The sequence below is a fragment of the Loxodonta africana genome, chromosome 4, assembly GCF_030014295.1.
Source record: "Loxodonta africana isolate mLoxAfr1 chromosome 4, mLoxAfr1.hap2, whole genome shotgun sequence".
NCBI lineage: Eukaryota > Metazoa > Chordata > Mammalia > Proboscidea > Elephantidae > Loxodonta > Loxodonta africana.
In genome coordinates this window covers 139000466-139022107 of record NC_087345.1, presented here as the reverse complement: position 1 = coordinate 139022107, position 21642 = coordinate 139000466, and the positions used below count along the sequence as shown (strand labels likewise).

At 40.6% G+C, this 21642-nt stretch overlaps 1 protein-coding gene across 2 annotated transcripts in view; it reads right to left on the bottom strand.

Annotated features, from left to right (window-relative positions):
* Nucleotides 1-2139: 2139 nt before the first annotated feature.
* The window catches only part of CCDC77 (coiled-coil domain containing 77), a 48610-nt gene continuing 29107 nt past the window's right edge, over nt 2140-21642 (bottom strand). Inside the window, exons 6-13 of one of the 2 annotated variants that reach the window (XM_064284756.1) lie at nt 16510-16606; nt 13698-13770; nt 13043-13134; nt 11939-12087; nt 7818-8037; nt 4207-4332; nt 3955-4107; nt 2140-3175 (exon numbers count right to left, since the gene is read on the bottom strand). In XM_064284756.1, coding sequence (XP_064140826.1) covers nt 3029-3175; nt 3955-4107; nt 4207-4332; nt 7818-8037; nt 11939-12087; nt 13043-13134; nt 13698-13770; nt 16510-16606 — 1057 coding nt within the window. In that variant the 3' untranslated portion in view covers nt 2140-3028. The remainder of the gene's footprint in view (nt 3176-3954; nt 4108-4206; nt 4333-7817; nt 8038-11938; nt 12088-13042; nt 13135-13697; nt 13771-16509; nt 16607-21642) is intronic. The other variant, XM_010590794.3, reaches the window with a different exon arrangement.

The following is a 21642-nucleotide window of genomic DNA, read 5'->3' as shown; positions in this document are numbered from 1 at the left end:
GGATGTTATTATAAAGCTACGGGGTGTGCCAAGTAAGCTGCTTCAGGCAGTGGAATTTTCCACGGCTTGGGGACCTCTGTCTTAAGATATAAAAGAGAGAAGTGAGCAGAGAGACATGGGGCCCTCATACCACCAAGAAGGTACTGCCAGAAGCAGAGTGCATCCTTTGGACCTGGGGTCCCTGTGCTGAGTAGCTCCTAGACCAGAGGAAGATTGATGACAAAAAGACTTTTCTCCAGAGCTGACAGAGAGACAAAGACTTCCCCTGGAGCTGATGCCCTGAATTTGGACTTCTAGCCTGCTAGTCTATAAAGAATAAACTTTGTTGAAGCCATCGACTTGTAGTATTTCTATTATAGCAGCACTAGATCGCTAACTAGATAACTGAGTTACTTTTATACATAGGCTAAAAGAGAAATTTTAGAACATTTCATCACCCCCAAAAGATGCCCTGTGCCTGTTAGCAATCACTTTCCATTCCTCCCCACTACCCTGCCCTGGCAACCATTAATCTACTTTCTGTCTGTATGGATTTGCCTGTTGTGGACATTTTGTGTAGATGGTATCATACAATACGTGGCTTTTTGGGTCTTGCTTCTTTTGCTTACGTTTTCAAGGTTCTTCCACGTTGTAGCATGTATCAATACTTTATTCCTTTTTATGCCTGAATAATATTTCATTGTATGAATATACCACATATGGGTTATCCATCAGCTGATGGACATTTAGGTTGTTTCTATTTTTGGCTATTATGAATGATGCTATGGTTCGTGTACAAGTTTTTACATGAACATATGTTTTCAGTTCTCTTGGGATGGGACTGCTGGGCCATTTGATAACTCTATGTTTAAATTTTTGAGGCACTGCCAAACTGTTTTCTAAAACACTTTTACCATTTTACATCTCACCAGCAATATATGAGGCTTCTAGTTTTCCATATTCTTGTGAATATTTGTTATTGTCTGTCTTTTTGATTTAGTCATTCTCATGCATGTGAAGTAGTATCTCATCGTGGTTTTGATTTGCATTTCCCTAAAAATTAATGATGCTGAGTGCCTTTTCATGTGCTTATTAGCCTTTTGTTTATCTTCTTTGGAGAAATGTCTATTCAGATTCTTTGTCCATTTTTAAGATGGGTTGTCTTTTTGGAACCCTGATGGCGCAGTGGTTAAGAGCTTGGCTGTAATCAAATATCAGCAGTTCGAACCCACCAGCCGCTCCTTGGAAACCCTATAGGGCAGTTCTACTCTGTACTATAGGGTCGCTATGAGTTGGAATCAACAGCAATGAGTTTGGTTTTTGGTTTGGTTTACTTGTCTTTTTATTGCTGAGTTGTAAGAGTTCTTTATACATTCAGCACCCAAGTTTCTTAGATATTATGATTTGCAAATATGTCATTGGAACTGAGGTCAGGGTGTTAGAAACTTTATTAATTCATTTTTGTTGCCAATGGTGGTAGGTGTGAGCCATATATAAAATGGGCTATATGATCTCTAATGTTCCTTTTCATGCTGAAATTTAATAAGCCTCTTTGTTTTGCCAGCATCGAAAAAACAGGAGTCAAGAAAAGCCAATTCCTTAAGTATAACGGCAAAAGGAAGAACCATCCACTTACAGAAACTCCCTAAGGCCTGGGACTGATCTCTCTGGAAGTTTCCACTCTAATTTATCAATGAAAAAAACTGATATGCTATTATAGGCTTTTTAAAAAAGGTAGTATCTCCCACTGGCAGTTAGTCACCACTTTCCCTTTATCGGAAACACAAATACAAATATGAAAAAAATACAGACATGAAAACATGAGTTCTTTCCCTTGTTCTAGGTAAATCAGAATGATACTGTACCAAGACCACTTACTTTCCAAAGGCTGTCCAGGTACACACACAATTATTTTGCCCCCAAATGCACAGCAATTTGTCTAAAGCTAACATTCTGAGAGTCACATAAAGGACAAAGTATTAGTGTTATCACCTTTGCAGGATCGTTGCTACCTCTGACACCAGATGATCTCAAGGGAATTGTTTAGGAAAAGATTTACACTTGTACAGAACCGCACAGGCCATGGAACAAGTAAGTAAACTGGGATAAATGAGTTGTTAACAAAATATAATTGTGGTTTTAACAAGAAATTACAGAAAACACAGAGAATATTTCCAACCACATTTTATTGAAAAACAGTTAATTTTACATAAATTATATTTTAAAAAATCCATGTTATGTTGGTAAATGCTGAACTTTCCAGACAAGAATTAGTTTTCATTTACTCTTGCCAAACTGGCACCTTTATACAGTGAAACCTGTGACAACCAGAACTAGACGGGGCTGCCTTGTTTTCCTGGGTCTTATGAGTTTTCTGCCTATGACAGGATACAGTCTTACCACTTTTCTATCACTCGTTTTAGTGGAAACTATTTGAGTTTTCCTCCTCTGACAGGTTTCTGCCTTACACAGGTTACAGCTTTCACAGGTTTTATTGTATTTCTAGATAAAAATTTTGCTTGAGAATAGGGTCTCTAGTGCCCTCTGGTGAAATTTCATGAGATTGGGTGTCCCAAAAAGGTAATTCAAGCCCTACCAGCACGGGACTGAATATAGTTAAATGGCAGAATTACCTCTTATTCAAATTTGACAAGTTGTGATTTGCTGCCTTTCCCTCCCACTGACACCCAGGCAGGCTCTTAGGAAAAGTATTCTCTTCTTAAGTTTTTATTGTCATCTTCATCTTTAAAAAACAAAACAAAAACAAAACTGTCAACATAAGCAAGATAAATAATATGGGAAAATAAGTAAATCAGGTTATAATTCAGAGCAAAAAAAAAAAAAAAGATTAACAGGACTATTTAGAGAGCAAGAAAAGCTTTCTTAGCAGTCCCTGATTCTTCATCCTGTCTTGGAAATAATGGATGTCACTACTCTAGTCAACACTGTCCAAAAGTTCTAGGGGCAGACGATCTTTTTCTCAGGTTTCAGGAAGCACAATTCTTCACGGTGGGGCCATTTTTTTTTTTTTTTTTTCCAAAAGCAGACATCAACAGAGCCTAAGTTCATTCTCCAAACCAAACACTTTGGACTTAAGGTTCTTCAGTTCTCCTTGTATCTTATGTGCCCGTCTGTTGCTGTCACGGACCTCACACAGAATGGCAAGGTCCTGGTCTGCTCGGGCATTAAGTGTTGTCTAGAAGTTTGAAAACAGAAGAATAAATGATTACAGCATATGTCAGAGAGAGAGAAATCAGTCTTTATGACTCTGCTGGCCCCTTTTTATGAACTCAATTCTTAGTTTGTTGAAATTCAGTGACTAACTGAAAAGAAAATACAGAATTTAAGCAGATAAGGCAGGAGCTCTTTGTTTTCCCATACAACAGTAAAAGAGCCTTGAAATGGAGATCAATAACCAACAACTCATGGGTAAAAAAAGGAACCAACGTAAAAAACATTATCGGTAAATTTGCTAAAGAAGGAAAGAAAGCATCTCCTCTTTTCTATAATTAACCTTGTGAGGAATACAGTGATCAGTTAGGATATGTGGATGATGGGTTAAATCTCTTAAGATGTCTCTTGAGGCAACCTGGATTCTAAATAAAGCTACATCTGATTGGGAAAAATTACTTTATTACTCAATTACTCACATTCCTCATTTGTAAAACAGACAATTCTTCTAATCTACTTCCTGAATTGGGAGGGATGATAATTTCTGTTAAGTTCACCTTAGATGGAAGCACAATGAAGTACAAAGTACAATTAAAAGGTCTTTTAATTATTTCTCTCTATCTTTGTTTTCCCTCTCTAATGTACAATCCTTAAACGGATTTTTAGTGAGGCTCAAAGGAAGTTGATCCGTTAGTGCCTACCACCAGGGAAACAGCACTTTATTCTACTGAGGAGTCTTTATGACTACATTTCCTCACGTCCACCCCGCTTCTCCCTTTTTGCTAAGTCAGAACGAGCAATTACCTTATATAGCATTTGCTCCAAGTCTTTAAGTTTCTGCCGGAGAGCCTTAATATCTGTCTTAAAGCCTTCTACTTCCAAGATACGTCGGTTCTCCAAGGCCTCATAGCGTTTTGTCATTACCTGTAAACGCTTGCTCATCTTGTTAGTGCGATCCTAAACATGGGGAAATGGGAAGGCATCTATGAAGGTAAGGGAGGCATTCCCCTGAGCCATCTACACCTCCCACTCCATAAGGGGCAGGGACTTTTGTACCTTGAAGATCTCTCTCCTCACGGATTCTTCCTCACGAATTCGGGCAAGTTCTTCTTCTAGGGAAATGCACTGTTCTTGGTACATGTTGGAAAGTTTTTTCTCTTGTACTAACTTATCCTTCAGGGTCTGCAGGCCAAAAAGAGGGAGGTGGCGGAACGCAAAACTTTACTATCAGTTCTACAATATAGGTAATTCGAATAGCACTTAGGGAAAGAAAGACAAGGTTTCCAGGAATACAAAATGAGTTCAGAAGCAAGACAGCAAGAAACTTGTCTGGGGAACACTTCTTAGCCTGTTTTCTAAAGTGTACATGGTGGAAATTCTTTAAAACAAGTATTTTTGGCTTTGTGAAGAGTCATATAATGGAACTAAGAATTTGTCCCAAGTAAGATAAAAAAAAAAATTTTTTTTTAGTTAAGATATAACAACATATATTTTGGGGCACACTTCTGAAGTTCTTCTTTAAAAACGAAAAAACATCAACAACACCACCTATTACCCTTGTTCCGCTAAGCAGCCAGAATGATCTTTTAATAACCTGAATCACATCCTGTCGCTTGTTTGCACACATTCCTTGCCAAGACCCATAAGGCCATCCGTGATTGGCTACTGCCTACCTCTCACACCACTTCCTCCTTGCTTATTCCTCTACAACCACACTGATAAACTTGCTGTGCCTGGAACATACTACAGGGCCTTTAAACTTGCTCTTCCCTCTCCCTGGAGTGCTCTTCCTCTAGGTCTGCAAGACAAGTTTAAGGTCTGTGGGTAAGATTAATTATTTTTGTGTGTAGCCTTTCTAGCCATGGTCTTGTAGCTCCTACCCAGGTGTGATAAGGTAATTGTGGCCTACCAAGGGGATTGGCACGACTCAAAATGAGAAGAAACAGCTGCAAACATCCATTAATAATCGGAACCTGGAATGTTTGAAGTATGAATCTAGGAAAATTGGAAATCGTCAAAAATGAAATGGAATGCATAAATATCAATATCCTAGGCATTAGTGAACTGAAATGGACTGGTATTGGCCATTTTGAATCGGACAATCATACAGTCTACTATGCTGGGAATGACAATTTGAAGAGGAATAGTGTTGCATTCATCGTTAAAAAGGACGTTTCAAGATCTATCCTGAAGTACAATGCTGTAAGTGACAGGATATCCATACACCTACAAGGAAGACCAGTTAATACGACTATTATTCAAATTTACGCACCAATCACTAAGGCCAAAGATAAAGAGATAGAAGATTTTTATAGCTGCTGCAGTCTGAAATTAATCGAACATGCAATCAAGATGCATTGATAATAACTGGCGACTGGAATGAGAAAGCTGGAAACAAAGAAGAAGGATCAGTAGTTGGAAAATATGGCCTTGGTGATAGAAACAATGCAGAGATCGAATGACAGAATTTTGCAAGACCAATGACTTCTTCATTGCAAATACCTTCTTTCACCAGCACAAACGGCGACTATACACATGGACCTTGCCAGATGGAACACACACAAATCAAATTGACTACATCTGTGGAAAGTGACGATGGAAAAGCTCGATATCATCAGTCAGAACAAGGCCGGGAGCCGACTGTGGAACAGACCATCAATTGCCCATGTGCAAGTTCAAGCTGAAACTGAAGAAAATCAGAGCAAGTCCACAAGAGCCAAAATATGTCCTTGAGTATATCGCACCTGAATTTAGAGACCATCTCAAGAATAGATTTGACGCATTGAACACGTGTGACTGAAGACCAGACGAGTTGTGGAACGACATCAAGGACATCATACATGAAGAAAGCAAGAGGTCTTTGAAAAGACAGGAAAGAGTACGTCAGAGGAGACTCTGAAACCTGCTCTCAAACACTGAGCAGCTAAAGCAAAAGGAAGAATTGATGAAACAAAACAACTGAACAGAAGATTTCAAAGGGCCTCTTGAGAAGACAAAGTAAAGTATTATAATGACATGTGCAAAGAGCTGGAGATGGAAAACCAAAAGGGAAGAACACCCTTGGCGTTTCTCAAGCTGAAAGAACTGAAGAAAAAATTCAAGCCTCGAGTTCCAATAGTGAAGAATTCTATGGGGAAAATATTAAACAACACAGGAAGCATCAAAAGAAGATGGAAGAAATACACAGAGTCATTATACCAAAAAGAATTAGTCGATGTTCAACCATTTCAAGAGGAGGTGGCATATGATCAGGAACCGATGGTACTGAAGGAAGAAGTCCAAGCTGCTCTGAAGGTATTGGCGATGAATAAGGAAGACAGAAGAATTGACGCCTTTGAATTGTGGTGCTGGCGAAGAATACTGAATATACCATGGACTGCCAAAAGAACAAACAAATCTGTCTTGGAAGAAGTACAGCCAGAATGCTCCTTAGAAGCAAGGATGGCGAGGCTGCATCTTACATACTTTGGATATGTTGTCAGGAGGGATCGGTCCCTGGAGAAGGACATCATGCTTGGCAGAGTACAGGGTCAGCGGAGAAGAGGAAGACCTTCAATGAGGTGGATTGACACAGTGGCTGCAACAATGAGCTCAAGCATAACAATGATTGTGAGGATGGCTCAGGACCGGGCAGTGTTTCGTTCTGTTGTGGATAGGGTCGCTGTGAGTCAGAACTGACTTGACAGCACCTAATAATAACAAAAAGGGATTGGTCAGTTTTGCCTTAAAAGAGAGCCAATTCCAGAGCAGGGGGGAGATGCCTACCACCACCAAGGAAGAAGAGACCCAGCAGCAGGAGATGGTGTTCTGCCCCACTGAGAGAGAAAGCTGAGTGCCTTTGGGCAGAGACCGAGGGCCAGGGAGAGGCATGCCTGCAAGCACAGCTGGGGAGAGGCTATCTTGATGGAAAACCTGTATCTTGAGTGTTCTTGAGCCTGAATGGTAACAGTTACTTCCCTAATAAACCCGATAATTGTGAGTATGTTCTGTATGGACATTGCAACGAATTACCGAACCCATTAGAGTGCTGTGGGAGGGATGGTTGGTGTCAGAATTAGTAAAGATGGTGAAGAGAGGTTTGTCTGACCTCCGCCTCAAAGGTATCAGCTTTGGGCTGTTGATCTTGTTTCTCCTTCCCTCCGTTGTAGGGCTGGAGGAGGTCAGACACTGCCCCCAAGCTGTTTTAAACATGGTCTCGGTAAAAACACCATCTCCTAAGACTGCAGAGAGTATCCCTGTTCTCCTCTTCTAAAAGTTAGCTTCTAGCAACTACTTTTCTTCATATAATCCTGTTTATACCTTTGATACCACTTTTTTGTAACCTGTAATGTTCTTAGTTATTTACTAATGTAGGAACATTCTTTCTGCATCATTAAAATGTAAACTCCATGAGGAGTCTCGCTTATTTCTATCATAGCCTCAAAGCCTAGCCCATACATAGTAAGAGTTCAATAAATGCTTATTGAATGAATAAATCAGTAGTCTAATTTTCTAGTTCCCCAAACACTATGACTCTTTGAAACCTATGGCTTGAGGTGCTGCTACAAAAGCTTCTTGGAATGGATAGACCTGCTATGGCAATTCTGACATTCTTCGGAATTCTCTGAGTTCTTTCAACTCTTCCAGAAGAAACACTTTTTGTAAGGTGTAAGGTGTAAGGCAACTACCTTAATATATTCATTTTGGCTGTGATGACCCTGGTATACAACTGGCCAAACTTTTCCAATTTTATCTTCTCTCTTCTTACACTGCAGCCTGCATTGCTTAATCTTTGACATCAAACAATCCTTTTCAAGCATCCATGACTTCTCCTTATGTTGGTTTTCAAATCGGAGTTGCAAAAAATCTTTGGTGCTCTCATAGAGTAGTTCTTGGGTGTGATGCAGACTACGAAAGAAAGTACAACTGTGAGTGGGAAGATGCTTACTCAACATTCCAACACACACAGTTATTTCAAACAAAGGGAAGAGAGACGTTCTTAAAAAATTGTTTACTGTACACATTCTGTAAAATATTACTAGCAGTTTAAAAAATACACCTAGTCTGATCACTGCCAATCTTATAGGCTTTACTGGACAAAGTGTAGCATTATCTACCCATGCACACTGGTTCACAGAGTAGTCTTTATAGATATTTTCTTAAGCACTAATTTTAGGTTGTGTAATTAAAAGGGCTATAGAAATACTTACACACAGCCTGCATGTGTATGGACTATTCCTAGGAACCAGACTGTTACAACAAAGAATGAAATCGTGGTGTTCTCTCTGCCCATTAACACAAATTCTAAAATGTCACAAATAGCTTTGCTTTTGTTCTTGCTGTGCTCCATGTATGAGCTACCCTAGATCAAATCTCATCCCGTCTTTTTTTCAAGATCAACATCTTCTGTGACATCATCCTGATGACTTCAGCCCATTTTAATTTTTCCACCCTCTGAAACTCCCTATCAGTTATAATCTATGCCACATAATTCAACCTTGCTGATATACCATAATATGTCATGTTTTAACTGTCAACATGTATGTTTTCCTAACCTGACTGAAGGCATATACCTTAGTTTTCATTTATTTTTGCCCTATTACTACCAGACTGTCAATGACAGTACCAACTACTGGACATACAGAAGACACTTAAGTAGATTCCTTCTGACTCCATCTTGAGATTTAGACAGATGATGTTTCTAGTTTCAAAAAAGAATACTCCTGGAAGTTGGCAGCTCATCCGTTTAACATCAACACCTAGAAAAACACTATCAAATGATCAAACTGCTCGCAAGATTATTACATACCATGAAGATAGCTCTACAGTTTTCCAGTGAAAAAGTAATATCAGATCCACTTAGTTCTTTTTATGAATAAGAGTACACAGATACGGGAAAATGATAGCATAATGCCTGGCACAAAATAGGGTAAATGTCATCAGATAAATATATATATTTATTCAGGTGTATGTGTATGTATAAGAAGGGAGAGACTGATTCAGTTACCACAAAGATATCTCCTGCTTTCAATGAGTTATTTTATTCTGTCTTACATTATGTTCTCCATTACCCTCTGGGAAAGTATGGTCTTGTTAATGTACAAATGGTTTGAAAGTGACACCCAAAGGGCAGTCGTTAATGGCCTTAGATTTTATGCTATTCAATATCCTTAGGATGACCTACCTAATGGAAGAGACACATCATGTGCTCAGATATGCAGATGGTGCTAAATTGGGATGTTATTAATATGCTAGAAGACAGAAATGAAAAGTCAAGATGCTATGCTTAAGTTCAAAATGCCAAAAATAAAAATTAAGATGGAGAAGTACTAACAAAATACAAACATATCACACTATGCTAAAATAAGCATGGCCTGCAAGGGCCAGAAGACATCTTCTATCCTGCTTTGGTCACTGATCCTAATTTGACTATCATGTCCAAGTTTAATCACCGTACTTTAAAATGGAGGTGAAGACACTAGAAGAGTTTCAGAAGGCAATAAAAAAAAAAGGTAAAGGGATGAAGAATGCAATATGACAAATATTCTTTAAGGTATTTATTATAGAAAAGAGGCAGTGAAATGCAACTTGATAAAGATCATCAAATATTCAACAGATGTTTATTGTGTGCCTATTATGTGCGTGGACCCCTGGTGATGCAGTGGTTGAGAGCTACAGCTGCTAACCAAAAGGTCAGCGGTTCAAATCCACCAGCCACTCCATGCCAGTTCTACTGTGTCCTATAGGGTCACTATGAGTCAGAATCGACTTGACGGCAACGGGTTTGGTTTGGTTATCATGTGCACAGGGCAGGGCAGAGGCTATAGTAAGACCCTGGGAACAAAGACATAATTACCGTATAGTGATTAAGAGTCATCAGAGAGGTACCTAATCATTATGACAATGTGAAGGAGAAAGAACTTAATTCTGCCTGGAACAGTCTCCAGAGAAGGGGTGACAGTGCTTAGCATGGCGCTGCCACATTGCAAGCATTTCAGTTATTTGTCTGGCTGAAGCACAAAGCCAATGACACAACAGGAGAGGAGCTGAGGCTGAAAGGTCAATTTGGTGCCAGATGATGATGTTCCTAACAATTCAGGCTAGGTATCAGGACTTTATCATAAGGTAAATGGGGAGCTACCAATTGTGTTTAAGCCATTAGTAATTCCTGGTGGAAGGGCTAACTCATAGCTCATAGCGGCAAGAAAGAGTGCAGAAGACAAAGGGACCAGAGGTAGGAAGAACAGATTATTGCAATAAGTTAAACAAAAGAACAGACTTAAAGCAATGCAGCAAGAACAAGAGGGCAGAGCACAGATCTGAGAGGCTTCATAGGCATACACTACATAAAGTTTGGAATTAGGGAATAAGAAAGAGTGAGAAGGTGAGAATGATTCAGAGGTTCCAAGCTTGGGAAAAGAGGTGGATGTGATGTCATTAAATTAAATAGTAAAGACAAGGCAATGGTAGGTTTGACATGGGGGAGGAGAGTGTTTATTGGAGAGATAAACAATTTGGTTTCAGTCATGTACATTTGAGGTGGTCACGCATACTCAACTGAGGATATCTTTAAGGCACAGGTCTGGCCAGTGGAACCAGGGGAAAGACTGAGGAGGGTCAGACAGGCAAAAGAACCAACAAAGACTGATGGTGCAGAAATCAAGAAAGATTAATTTAAAAGGAGGTGATCAGTGGTGTCAAATACACAGATTCTAATTACAATAAGGACTGAAATGAGATAACTGACCTTAATAATTAAGAAGTCAATGATGACCTCAGAAAGAGCACGTTTAATAAAATAACGGGGATAAAATCAGACCACAGAATGTTGAGGAATAGCAGGCAGGTGAGAAACAAAAACAGTGATGATGGAGAGTTTATATTTTCTTTTTGTTGTACGAGTATATAAAGTCATATTTTTCCACATTCATGAAGGGCCAAATAAAACAAAAGGGTCCTACCATGTTAAGTCAGATAATGTATCAGTGGATAAAAGAACATTTCTTAACCACCAGGATCAAGCTAAAACACTAAAATGGGTTAAAAGGAGTGTGGAATACCCACCAACTCTTCAAGAAGAGAAGTAACAGCACTCTTGGAGAAAACCTGGACACTTGCCTACATGGAGGCAGGGGTGTCTGAGGAAGATAATTTTTTTCAAGGTCCCTTTCAGGTCCATCATGCTATGTTGCTAAAGTACAGGACTATTGACTTTTATTATTATTATATTGTATTGTGTCTCTGGTAAAAGTTTACTCAGCAAATTAGGTTCCCATTTAACAATTTCTACAGTTTGTTCAGTGACATTGGTTACATTTTTCACAACGTCACTTCCTCATTATTTCTCTTCTGGTTGTTCTGTCTTCAGTAAACTAGTTTCCCTGCCCCCTTGCCTTCTTGTCTTTGCTTTTGAGTAAATGTTGACAGTTTGGTCTCACATAAATTTTTAAAGGTGCACGGTACTCATGGATGATATTGTTTGTTTTATGAGCCAATCTGTCATTTAGCTAAAAGATATCTCAATGAATAGTTTTGGGTCAAGATTTAAAGGGTATTTCAGGGCAACAGTCCTAGGAAGTCCTCCAGTCTCAACCGGTCCAGTAAGTCTGGACTTTTTAAGAATTTGTGTTCTGCTCCACATTCTGGTCCCATTCTATCAGGATCCATCTATTGCGTTCCTGATCAGAACAGTCAGCAGTGGTAACCAGGCACCATCTAGCTCTTGTGGTCTCAGGGGAAGGACCGTTAACTTTTAAGCCACTCAGAAAAATAAAAAATCTTTTAGGTATAGCTTTTCCTGAATACTCACTTTTTGGTTAGCTCTTTGATCTTCTCCTGGTTTCTCTGGTGTTGAACTTGTATTTCCTCAATGCGAATCCGTCTATCTTCCATGAGTCCTTCAACTTGTTCTCTAGAAAGCCTGGTCTGTTCTTCTAGCTGAGCTTGCAGTGCTTCCACCTAGACAGGCCAACAAGGGGTGAGGTACACACTACTGCTTCCTCTTACTCCTTACCTGCAGATGTAACCTCTAAAAGTGAGGCTTTCTCCAGAAAAATAGGAAAAAACAAACAAACCTCAGTGACAAAATGAACAGTAGAAAATCCCATCTGTACGCTTCTTTAGTATCTTATGGGGTTAGGCTACACAAGACAGGCTCTTTGTCCACAATAAGCCCACAAAGAAAGCTAGGAAACCCAGTTTTCCCCTACCTTAGGATTCTCATCTTTTCACTGTCTTCCTTTTACAACTTTTAGGATTCTCTCCCTTTTAAGACTCCCTAGTTGCACAGAAGCAGAAGGACTCTTTTCTCAGTTTTTGGTTTAAAAAAGTGGAGTAAAATGAATAGGAATATGTAATTTCCTTCCCTGAGTCTGGCTGTCATGACTCCAAATAGAGATACTGGCCAAAGGTAAAAAGTGTCATTTAAATCAATGGACTGCCCTGATAAGGACAAGACCTTTAGTGCAGCTAGCAGAAAGTTCCCAATGACATCAACTACCAGCTGGTAAGAGGATGATTCATTACTTTCCTAGACTTTAGAACTGATACATTAAATAAATGTACTGTACCACATGTCAATCCATCAGCACAGATTAGCTTTCTCCTGCAACTCCCTGTGTATCCCCTAAGCCAAACACAAAAAGAATTTTTACTTTATGATGATAGGACTCAGCATATAAGCTAAATAAACTGAAGGTTCAGAGTCGCACTTCTAGAATGGTCAAACAGAGAACAATGGTTTTAAAATGTCAGCTCTGGGAAATCAGGAACAATTTCACTTTTTCTTAATCACATGATGTCTAGACATAACCTGTGCGCAAGGAGAGACTTATTATATGATAATAATGTTAGGCTGTACAAAGCTAAACTTGTTAATGGAAACTGTACTGGTTTGCCAAAATAAATTCTTCACCTGTAGAATAAGTGTCTGTATGTCTCTTTGATATTGTTTAGGGCTTTCTTCCCTCTCTCTCATTGCTGGTTTTCTCTTGCTTACTTTAGGATCTAAAATAGAAAACGAAAATTAGTCAAAAACTTTACTCAGCTTTTTTTCTGCTATACAAGTATCAGCATTACCCTCACAGAGTAGTGTGGTTCCATTTATCTAAAAGAGAAGGAAAGGAAGGAAAAGGAAAACATACACTAACTACGGTGCTTAATTTTTCAAATAGGAATCTAAGGGAACGCTGTAGGATCTCACCTGGTAACAATTACATCTCTTCCTGCAGAAAGAACTGTTAAATTTTCCTTTGCAATTTTGTCTATTTCCTCTGTAAAGTTCTGTTTAATCCGAAAGGGCAAGGAATGAAAACAACTAAATCTAAGCATGAGGTATCACCCAATATTCAGAAGATGAGATTATTTTCAAAATAAGCAGCATGAAAATGGCAATGAACAAAATTTACTTCCTTGGATGATTCAAGAAGCTCAGTAGGATCTTAGACTACTAGAGCTATCATTATGGACATTAATTATCACTTTAGAATAGGGAAAATTTTTAAAAAAATTATTTGCACCGTGCTTTTGAATTCTGAAGCAATGAGAATTTACAATAATATGGTTGTTACCTGCTTTCAAAGTTGAAGATTCATTCTGTTCACGTACGTTTACAGTCTGGATAGTCTTTTGGGGAATGGTGACCTGAAGAAGCAAAAAAATGTATAGAAGTGACCTTCTTATAAATGTAGTATTTCACTTTGTAGCCTTAGTTCCACACCTCAAACACTATTCGGAAGTTAAATTGGTTAAACTTGATATACTCATATAAGGCTGTCATAAATAAATATGAGAAGCCAAATAGGGAAAGTGACAACTTGGATAAAAATAAGTCTTGGTGATATAAACTAAAAAAAATACTAAGAATAAAATTGCAGGGCTATTTAGCAACATCTGACAAAGGCTTTTAGGAACTACCTGATAAAAATCAGAAGTATGTGTATGTATACATGTATAGAAATGCTCATTGAATCACTGTTTACAGAAGTAAAAAAATGAAAATAGTACACACATACACATAAAAATTGCTATAAGAATGGAAGAGTTGAAAGTGCATATAACAATAATTTTTAAAAAATAATTTTTTATTTTGTTGGTGTTGAAAACATAAGTAGCGGAACATAGCCTTCTTTTTAAAAAAATTTTTATTGTGCAGTAGGTGAAAGTGTACAGACCAAATGAGTTTCCCATTTGATAATCTGTACAAGAAGTGTTTTAATGGCCTTGATTGCATTCCCCACAATGTGTTAGCACTTTTCTCATTTCTGCCCCGGCCTCCTCATTTCCTGATTTTCTATCCCTTCCTGCCTTCTCATTTGTGCTTTTGGCCAAATGTTGCCCTTTTGATCTTGTATAATCGATTGTTCTAAGGAGCACGTTCCTCTCAGGTGTTATTGTTTATTTTACGGACCTGCCTATGTTTTGGAGCCCTGGTGATGCACTCGTTAAGAGCTCAGCTGCTAACCAGAAGGTGGGCAGTTCGAATCCACCAGCTGCTTCTTGGAAACCCCATAAGGCAGTTTTACTCTGTCCTATGGGGTCACTGTGAGTTGGAATCAACCCGATGGCAACAGGCTTGTCTTATCTATGGTTTGGCCAAAAGATGGTCTCTGAGAATGGCTTTGTTTCTGGTTCAGAAGGTGTCTTAGGGCCATAGTCTCAAGGGTTCCTCCAGTCTCTGTCAGTGTCTTAGGCTGGGTTCTCTAGAGAAGCAAAACCAGTAAAGCATATAAATCTACACAGAGATTTATATCAAAGAAACGGCTCACACAATAGTAGAGGCTGGAACGTCCCAAATCTGTGGATTAGGACAGACGCTCCTACCAACTCACGTAGCCGCAGGGGTGGACAAACCCAAGATCGGCCGGTGGGAAAGCAGGGCTCTTGCTCACAGACTGTGAATATCAACGAATCCCATGACTGGCAGGCAAAACCACAAGGCTTCTCCTGATTCACGTAGCTGCAGGGACCAGCAAGCCCAAGATTCGGCAGGTAAGCTGACAGCTCAAGTCCCAAGAACCAGAGGTCAGACGAACAGGAGGAAGCCACAGGATCCAGAGCGAGCAAAAAGTCAGAACGTCTGCTTATAGTCAGATGCAGGCCACAACCCCAAGGAAACGCCCTTTAAACTGACGGGCTACTCACAATAGATTCCATTGTGGGAGTGATCACATATGAACACTGAGAATCATGGCCCAGCCAAGCTGTCACACAGTCTTAACCATCATAATCAGACCAGTAAGTTTGGTCTTTTTTGTGAATTTGATTTTTTGTTCTACAATTTTTCTCCTACTCTGTCCGAAACTCTCTGTTGTGATCCCACTTGTAATAACGATTTATTCTGGGGTGTAGCATTATGGGAGACTGCCATTTTTATGCGACACATTGCTGTACTCTGTGTTTGTTTTTAATAAAGACCATGTATTACTTTTGTAATCAGTATAAACGAAGATTAAAAAAGAAACCCAAGTACTGACACATGCTGCCACTCTACATCTGCTCCTGCTTGTCTCTCCCATCCCAGCCACAACATCTACACCTCTGTGCTTCAGGCTTCTAAACGATGAAATGCGGTAAACAATGCTACTTCCTGAGGTTTTTTCAAAGAAAAGAACAAAGTTAAAATGCTGTCTGTAGTTACAGGGAAACCCTGGTGGCATAGTGGTTAAGAGCTATGGCTGCTAACAAACCTACCAGGCGCTCCTTGGAAATCCTATGGGGCAGTTCTACTCTGTCCTTTAGGGTCACTGTGAGTTGGAATGGACTTGACAGCAATGGTTTTTTTTTTTTCTGTAATTACAGAAAGTTCTTTGAAAACTTTGGTAAACTTGAGACTATGTATTATGGTTGAATCTCTATCTGTCTTCTTTAGCAAGTACCAAGTTGTTTTGATTATAGACCCCAGCCTGTATTTTGTAAAAGCCATACTCACCATGTGTCTTAGTCATCTAGTGCTGCCATAACAGAAATAGCACAAGTGGATGGCTTTAACAAAGAGAAATTTATTTTCTCACAGTCTAGTAGGTTACAAATCCAAATTCAGGGTGTCAGCTCCAGGGGAAGGCTTTCTCTCTCTGTCGGCTCTGGAGGAAGGTCCCTATCCTCAATCTTCCCAGGTGCAGGGACCCCGTGTCCAAAAGACCCACTCTGCTCCTGGTGCTGGCCACACCCCAGGGAAACTCCCTTTACCTGGATCAGGGAGGTAACTTGAGTAAGAGTGGTGCTACAATTCCACCTAATCCTCTCAACATAAAATTACAATCACAAAATGGAGGACAACCACACACAGCCTAACCAAGCTGATACACACATTTTGGGGTGGGGGGCGGGCAGACGCGGGCATAATTCAATCCATGACACCATGCTACATCAAAGATTACTTACTTTGTGGGGAGGCTCCTTATAAAAATAGGTCACTTCTCCAGTGTCTGTTCCCACAAGAGCCAAGAGACTTTGAATCTTTTTCTTGTCTTCTACCTCCCTGCAATTCTCAGAGAAAATAAATACAAATTACTATGTGTCCAGAATGAGCAACCTTTTCTGCTGAAAGGGTCTCCCTACTTTTTTTTTTAATTTTTATTGTGCTTTAAGGGAAAGTTTACAAATCAAGTCAGTCTCTCATACAAAAATTTATATACACCTTGCTATATATTTCTAGTTGCTCTCTCCGTAATGAGACAGCATACTCCGTCCCTCCACTCTCTTTTCATGTCCATTCAGCCGGCTTCTGACTCCCTCTGCCCTCTCATCTCCCCTCCAGACAGGAGCTGCCCACACAGTCTCATGAGTCTACTTGATCCAAGAAGCTCCCTCTTCATCAGTATCATTATCTATTCCATAATCCAGTCCAAACCCTGCCTGAAGAGTTGGCTTTGGGAATGGTTCCTGTCTAGGGAGACTTATTTTTAAAAAAACCATAATCTCAAACTAAAATTGAACAGAATTTATCTAGACCTTAGGTCTAATTTTTAAAACATCAAGTATTTGTATTCATGAGTACAGAGAGAAGTGCCAGGAAATAATTTGTCAGTCCTAGAAGGAAAATGTAGTGAATACTGGGGTACACTGCCCAGATCCCCCTCTTCAGGACTGATGGGCTCATTCCCCCACCTGCCCAGAATGCTGCCTGCTGATGGCTCAGAGCTGAGCCTCTCTCCAGACCTGCCCTTAGCCTAAGGAACTGCCTCACCCAAGTTTATGCCTCCCATTCCCCAGAGACAGCCTGCATCCAATGCCTCGTCAATGAGGGGGTACAAAAGCCCAATCCCCTTGCTTCAATTCGGGCTATCTCTGAGGTCTGAAACAGCACCATCTTCAAGAAGACCAACAGCCACTTGGTGGCAAGTTGATAATAGTGGACCCTGAAAGAAGCAGCGAATTAGCTTGACTAGGACTGACACCTGGTGGTGAAGTGGTTAAGAGCTCAGCTGCTAACCAAAAAGGTCAGCAGTTTGAATCCACCAGTGGCTCCCTGGAAGCTCTATGGGGCAGTTCTACTCTGTCCTATAGGGTTGATATGAGTAGGAGTTGACTGGATGGCAACAGGCAGGCAGGACTGACACATACTCCAGACATGGGTTTGCTTTTTCTGTCCTTAGCCAGTCCCACTACTCAAAGATTTAGTGTGTTTGATCCACTGACACGGAATCCTGCAGAACACCCCATCAGATCAAAAGACCCACTGTACAGCAAAGGAGGTGCAGCAGTGGACCCATGGCCATGTGATCCACTTGTTCTACCACTTACTACACCACCCAAAGATGTCAGCCTGAGAGCAATGGAACAAGTCTCTTAAAAGTATAGATGAAGTGCCAGCTTGGCGGTGATACCCACAGATGATGGGACTCCATCCTCCAGAATGTAGTAGATACCCTAAATCAACAACTGTTATATGGTACTGTGTCCCCAAAAGATAATATACATACGTCCACAAACCAAAGGCTAGAAAGAGGAATAACTCCGGTTACCATCACTTCTGAAATTTGTGTTTCCCTCCCCATAACTTTAGGCTCTGTGGGTCTAGAGGTCCTGGTTCCTGAGGAGAAATGTATCCACCAGGAAATACAGGAAGAGTCCACTACAGCTTCAAGCTCCAGCTGCCACTCCATCACTTCAGGCTCCATTTTCTAAGAGACCAGCAGATAGAAGAAGCACCCCAGTCCAGGCAGGGGTAATTGACTGCAAATCTCAGGAGGTAACTGACATAATGGTAACAGGTTTTCTTTTAGGCCTGCTGTTACTTAAGATTTGGCACCCAGTACAGGAGCCATGCCTGAAAAGGGCATGGTGACAGGGACTCAGACCCCTCAGGGAAGAGGGTTTGGGTCACCCTACCAGGTGAATCACCTGGATAAGCAGAGGTGCTGGCTGAAGGAAATACAGAAGGGTAGTAGAGCAAGTACATGTTTAGTGCCATTTGTGGCCCTGATATCAGCTGCAGTGAACAAGCAGTAATTCATCTTCTAACTTTTTCTTTTCAAATTTATTTTGTTGTTGTTGAGAATATACACAGCAAAACATACACCAATTCAACGATTTCTACATGTACCATTCAGTGACAATGATTACATTCTTTGAGTTGTGCAATGATTCTCAGTCTCCTTTTCTGATTTGTTCCTCCCCCATTAACATAAACTCACTGCCCTCTAAGGGTCCTGTCTAACCTTTTGAGATATTGTTGTCAATTTGATCCCACAATGACAGTTCTTAAAAGGGTATAATGCTCAAGGCAGACATTTTTTTTTAATCAGTTCAATGTTTTATTGGTTTTAATATTTTTAAAATAATTTTTATTGAGCTTTAAGTGAACGTTTACAAATCAAGTCAGTCTGTCACACATAAGCTTATATACACCTTACTCCATACTCCCACTTACTCCCCCCCAATGAGTCAGCCCTTCCAGTCTCTCCCTTCGTGACAATTTTGCCAGCCTCTAACCCTCTCTACCCTCCCATCTCCCCTCCAGACAAGAGATGCCAACACAGTCTCAAGTCTCTACCTGATACAAGTAGCTCACTCTTCATCAGCATCTCTCTCCAACCCATTGTCCAGTCCCTTCCATGTAGACAGACATTTTTATTAGTTTAGTTAAACTATTGTTTGGTTTTAAGAAGCCTTCAGGGAGTATTTTTGGCTTAAGTTTTTAAAGGTTATCTCAGGGCAATAGTTTCAGGGGTTCATCTATCCTCCATGGTTCCAGAAAGTCTGAAGTCCATGAGGTTTGAAATTCTGATCTGAATTTTTCCCCTTTTGATCAGGATTCTTCTGTGGAATCTTTGATCAAAACATTCAGTAATGGAAGCCAGGCACCATCCAGTTCTTCCGTTCTCATGGCAAAGGAGGCAGTTGTTCATGGAAGCAGTTAGCCACGCATTTCATATTCTCCTATTTCTGACTCTGTTTTTTCCTCCGTTGCTCCAGGCGAATAGAGACCAACTGTCATGCCTGGCTGGCTGTTTGCAAGCTTTTAAGATCCCAGCCACAATACAAGAACTAGGAAGTAGAACAGAAGCACTGAACACATTTTCAGGTTAATTAACTGGTTTGTCCCATGACACCAAGACCATAAACTTCCAAACCAAAATTTTGGTTGTACAGATGAAGTCTCAGCAGCTACTCTTTTATTTTTTTTGGTCATTGTTGTTTATCTATAACATGATTTTTTCCAATTTAACTTTTTATAGGTGTAAAACTTATTGACATCAATTACAATAATTGGTTGTGCAACCCTACCCATAATTAACGAGATTTTTCTATCACAGGTAAACCCCCTTTTCCTCTCTCTCCCATTCCTGGTAACCATTAATAAACTTTGTTCTCAATACATTTGCCTTTTCTTATCTTTTTATATAAGTAAGATCATATAACATTTGTCCTTTTGTGATTGACTTATTTCACTCTGCATAGTCTTCGAGTTCCATCACCAGTGTAGCATGTATCAGTACTTCGTTTCTTCTACGAGCTGAATAGTACTACATTGTATGTATGTATCACGTTTTGTTTACCCATTCAACGGCTGATGGGTATTTAGGTTGTTTCTACCTTCTGGTTATTGCCAATAGTGTTGCAATGAACACTGGTGTACAAGTTCCTGCTTTCAAGTCTTTTGGGTATATATCTAGGCGTGGAATTGCTAAGTCTTACGAAGCCTTTGAATTATGGTGTTGGCAAAGAATATTGAATATACCATAGACTACCAGTGGAAAAAACAAATCTGTCTTGAAAAGAGTACAGCCAGAATGTTCCTTAGAAGGATGGTGAGACCTCATCTCATGTACTTTGGACATGTTATTAGAAAGGACTGTACCCGGAGAAAGACATCATGCTTGGTCAGCGAAAAAAAAAGGAAGACCCTGAACAAGCTAAACTGACACAGTGGCTGCAACAACGGGCTCAAGCATAAAAACGATCATGGTGGGGGGGCCAAGATGACGGAGTAGTCAGACATTTCCGGTGATCCTTCTTACAACAAAGACCTGAAAAAACAAGTGAAACGATTATATTTATGACAAGCTAGGAGCCCTGAACATCAAAGGCAAAGTTACAAAACAGACAAAGTGGCAGGGGGAGGGAGAGGTGGTTCAGAAGTGGAGAGGTGCTGCCGGACCTGAATCACCAGGAACCCTCAGGCACCATTCCCAAGAGCAACTGCAGTGGGTTGGTGGTAGCATTCGGCCACAGTTTCGTCAGGGAGAAACAGCCGGCCGCACGGGCTACTCACAGCTCCGGAACCAGAGAAGAATGGCACTCTCACCAAAAGCTAAATACTTGCATATATTTTATTGTAACCCCAGCCCCCAAGCTGGCTTCTGTGGCTGTTGATTTCCCTAGGCCTGAGATAGGTCCTGCTCAGCACCCTGAGCCACTCTCCCAGCCCTGCAGAAGGAGTAAATTCACAACTGGGGAAAAGATAATCTGCCATCTCCACTAACTGGGGGAGCTCAGGACAGAAGCGGCTCCTGTCCAGGCACAAAAGGTCCATAGACTTTGAATACCTTTCCCCCCTGCATGGACCTGTGCAAGCCTATTTCAGGAGAATAGGCCCTTGTTGGCAGACTGCAACTGTTTCAGCTGTGCAGAGGAGAGGTGGGTGTTTGATGTTTGACACCGCTTTGCCTATTAAACAGGGTCCTCACCTACCCACAGGGGCCTAAGGATTGGTAGCTCCACTCAGGTCAGCCAACCACCCACGACAGGGGTCCAAGGACAACTAGTACCTCACAGTCCTTACAACCAAAAGCATTGGGTGCCCATGGTCCGTCAGCAGAACCCACCCACCTGTGTGCTCTAGGGAACAGGGACACGCTTTCATCACAGACACTTGGGGAACAGTTGTCAGCCCCCTGCCTTGTTCACAGCGTGACCCCCTGCTGCAACCAGATACCTGTACCTACGCCAATCACCCCTGCCCATCTAAGGCTGTAGGACAGAGCCTGTACCACGGACTTGATGACCAACTACCTGGACACCTGAGCTAAATCTACACAAGAAAAGTCAATGGACTCCTAGATTGATATA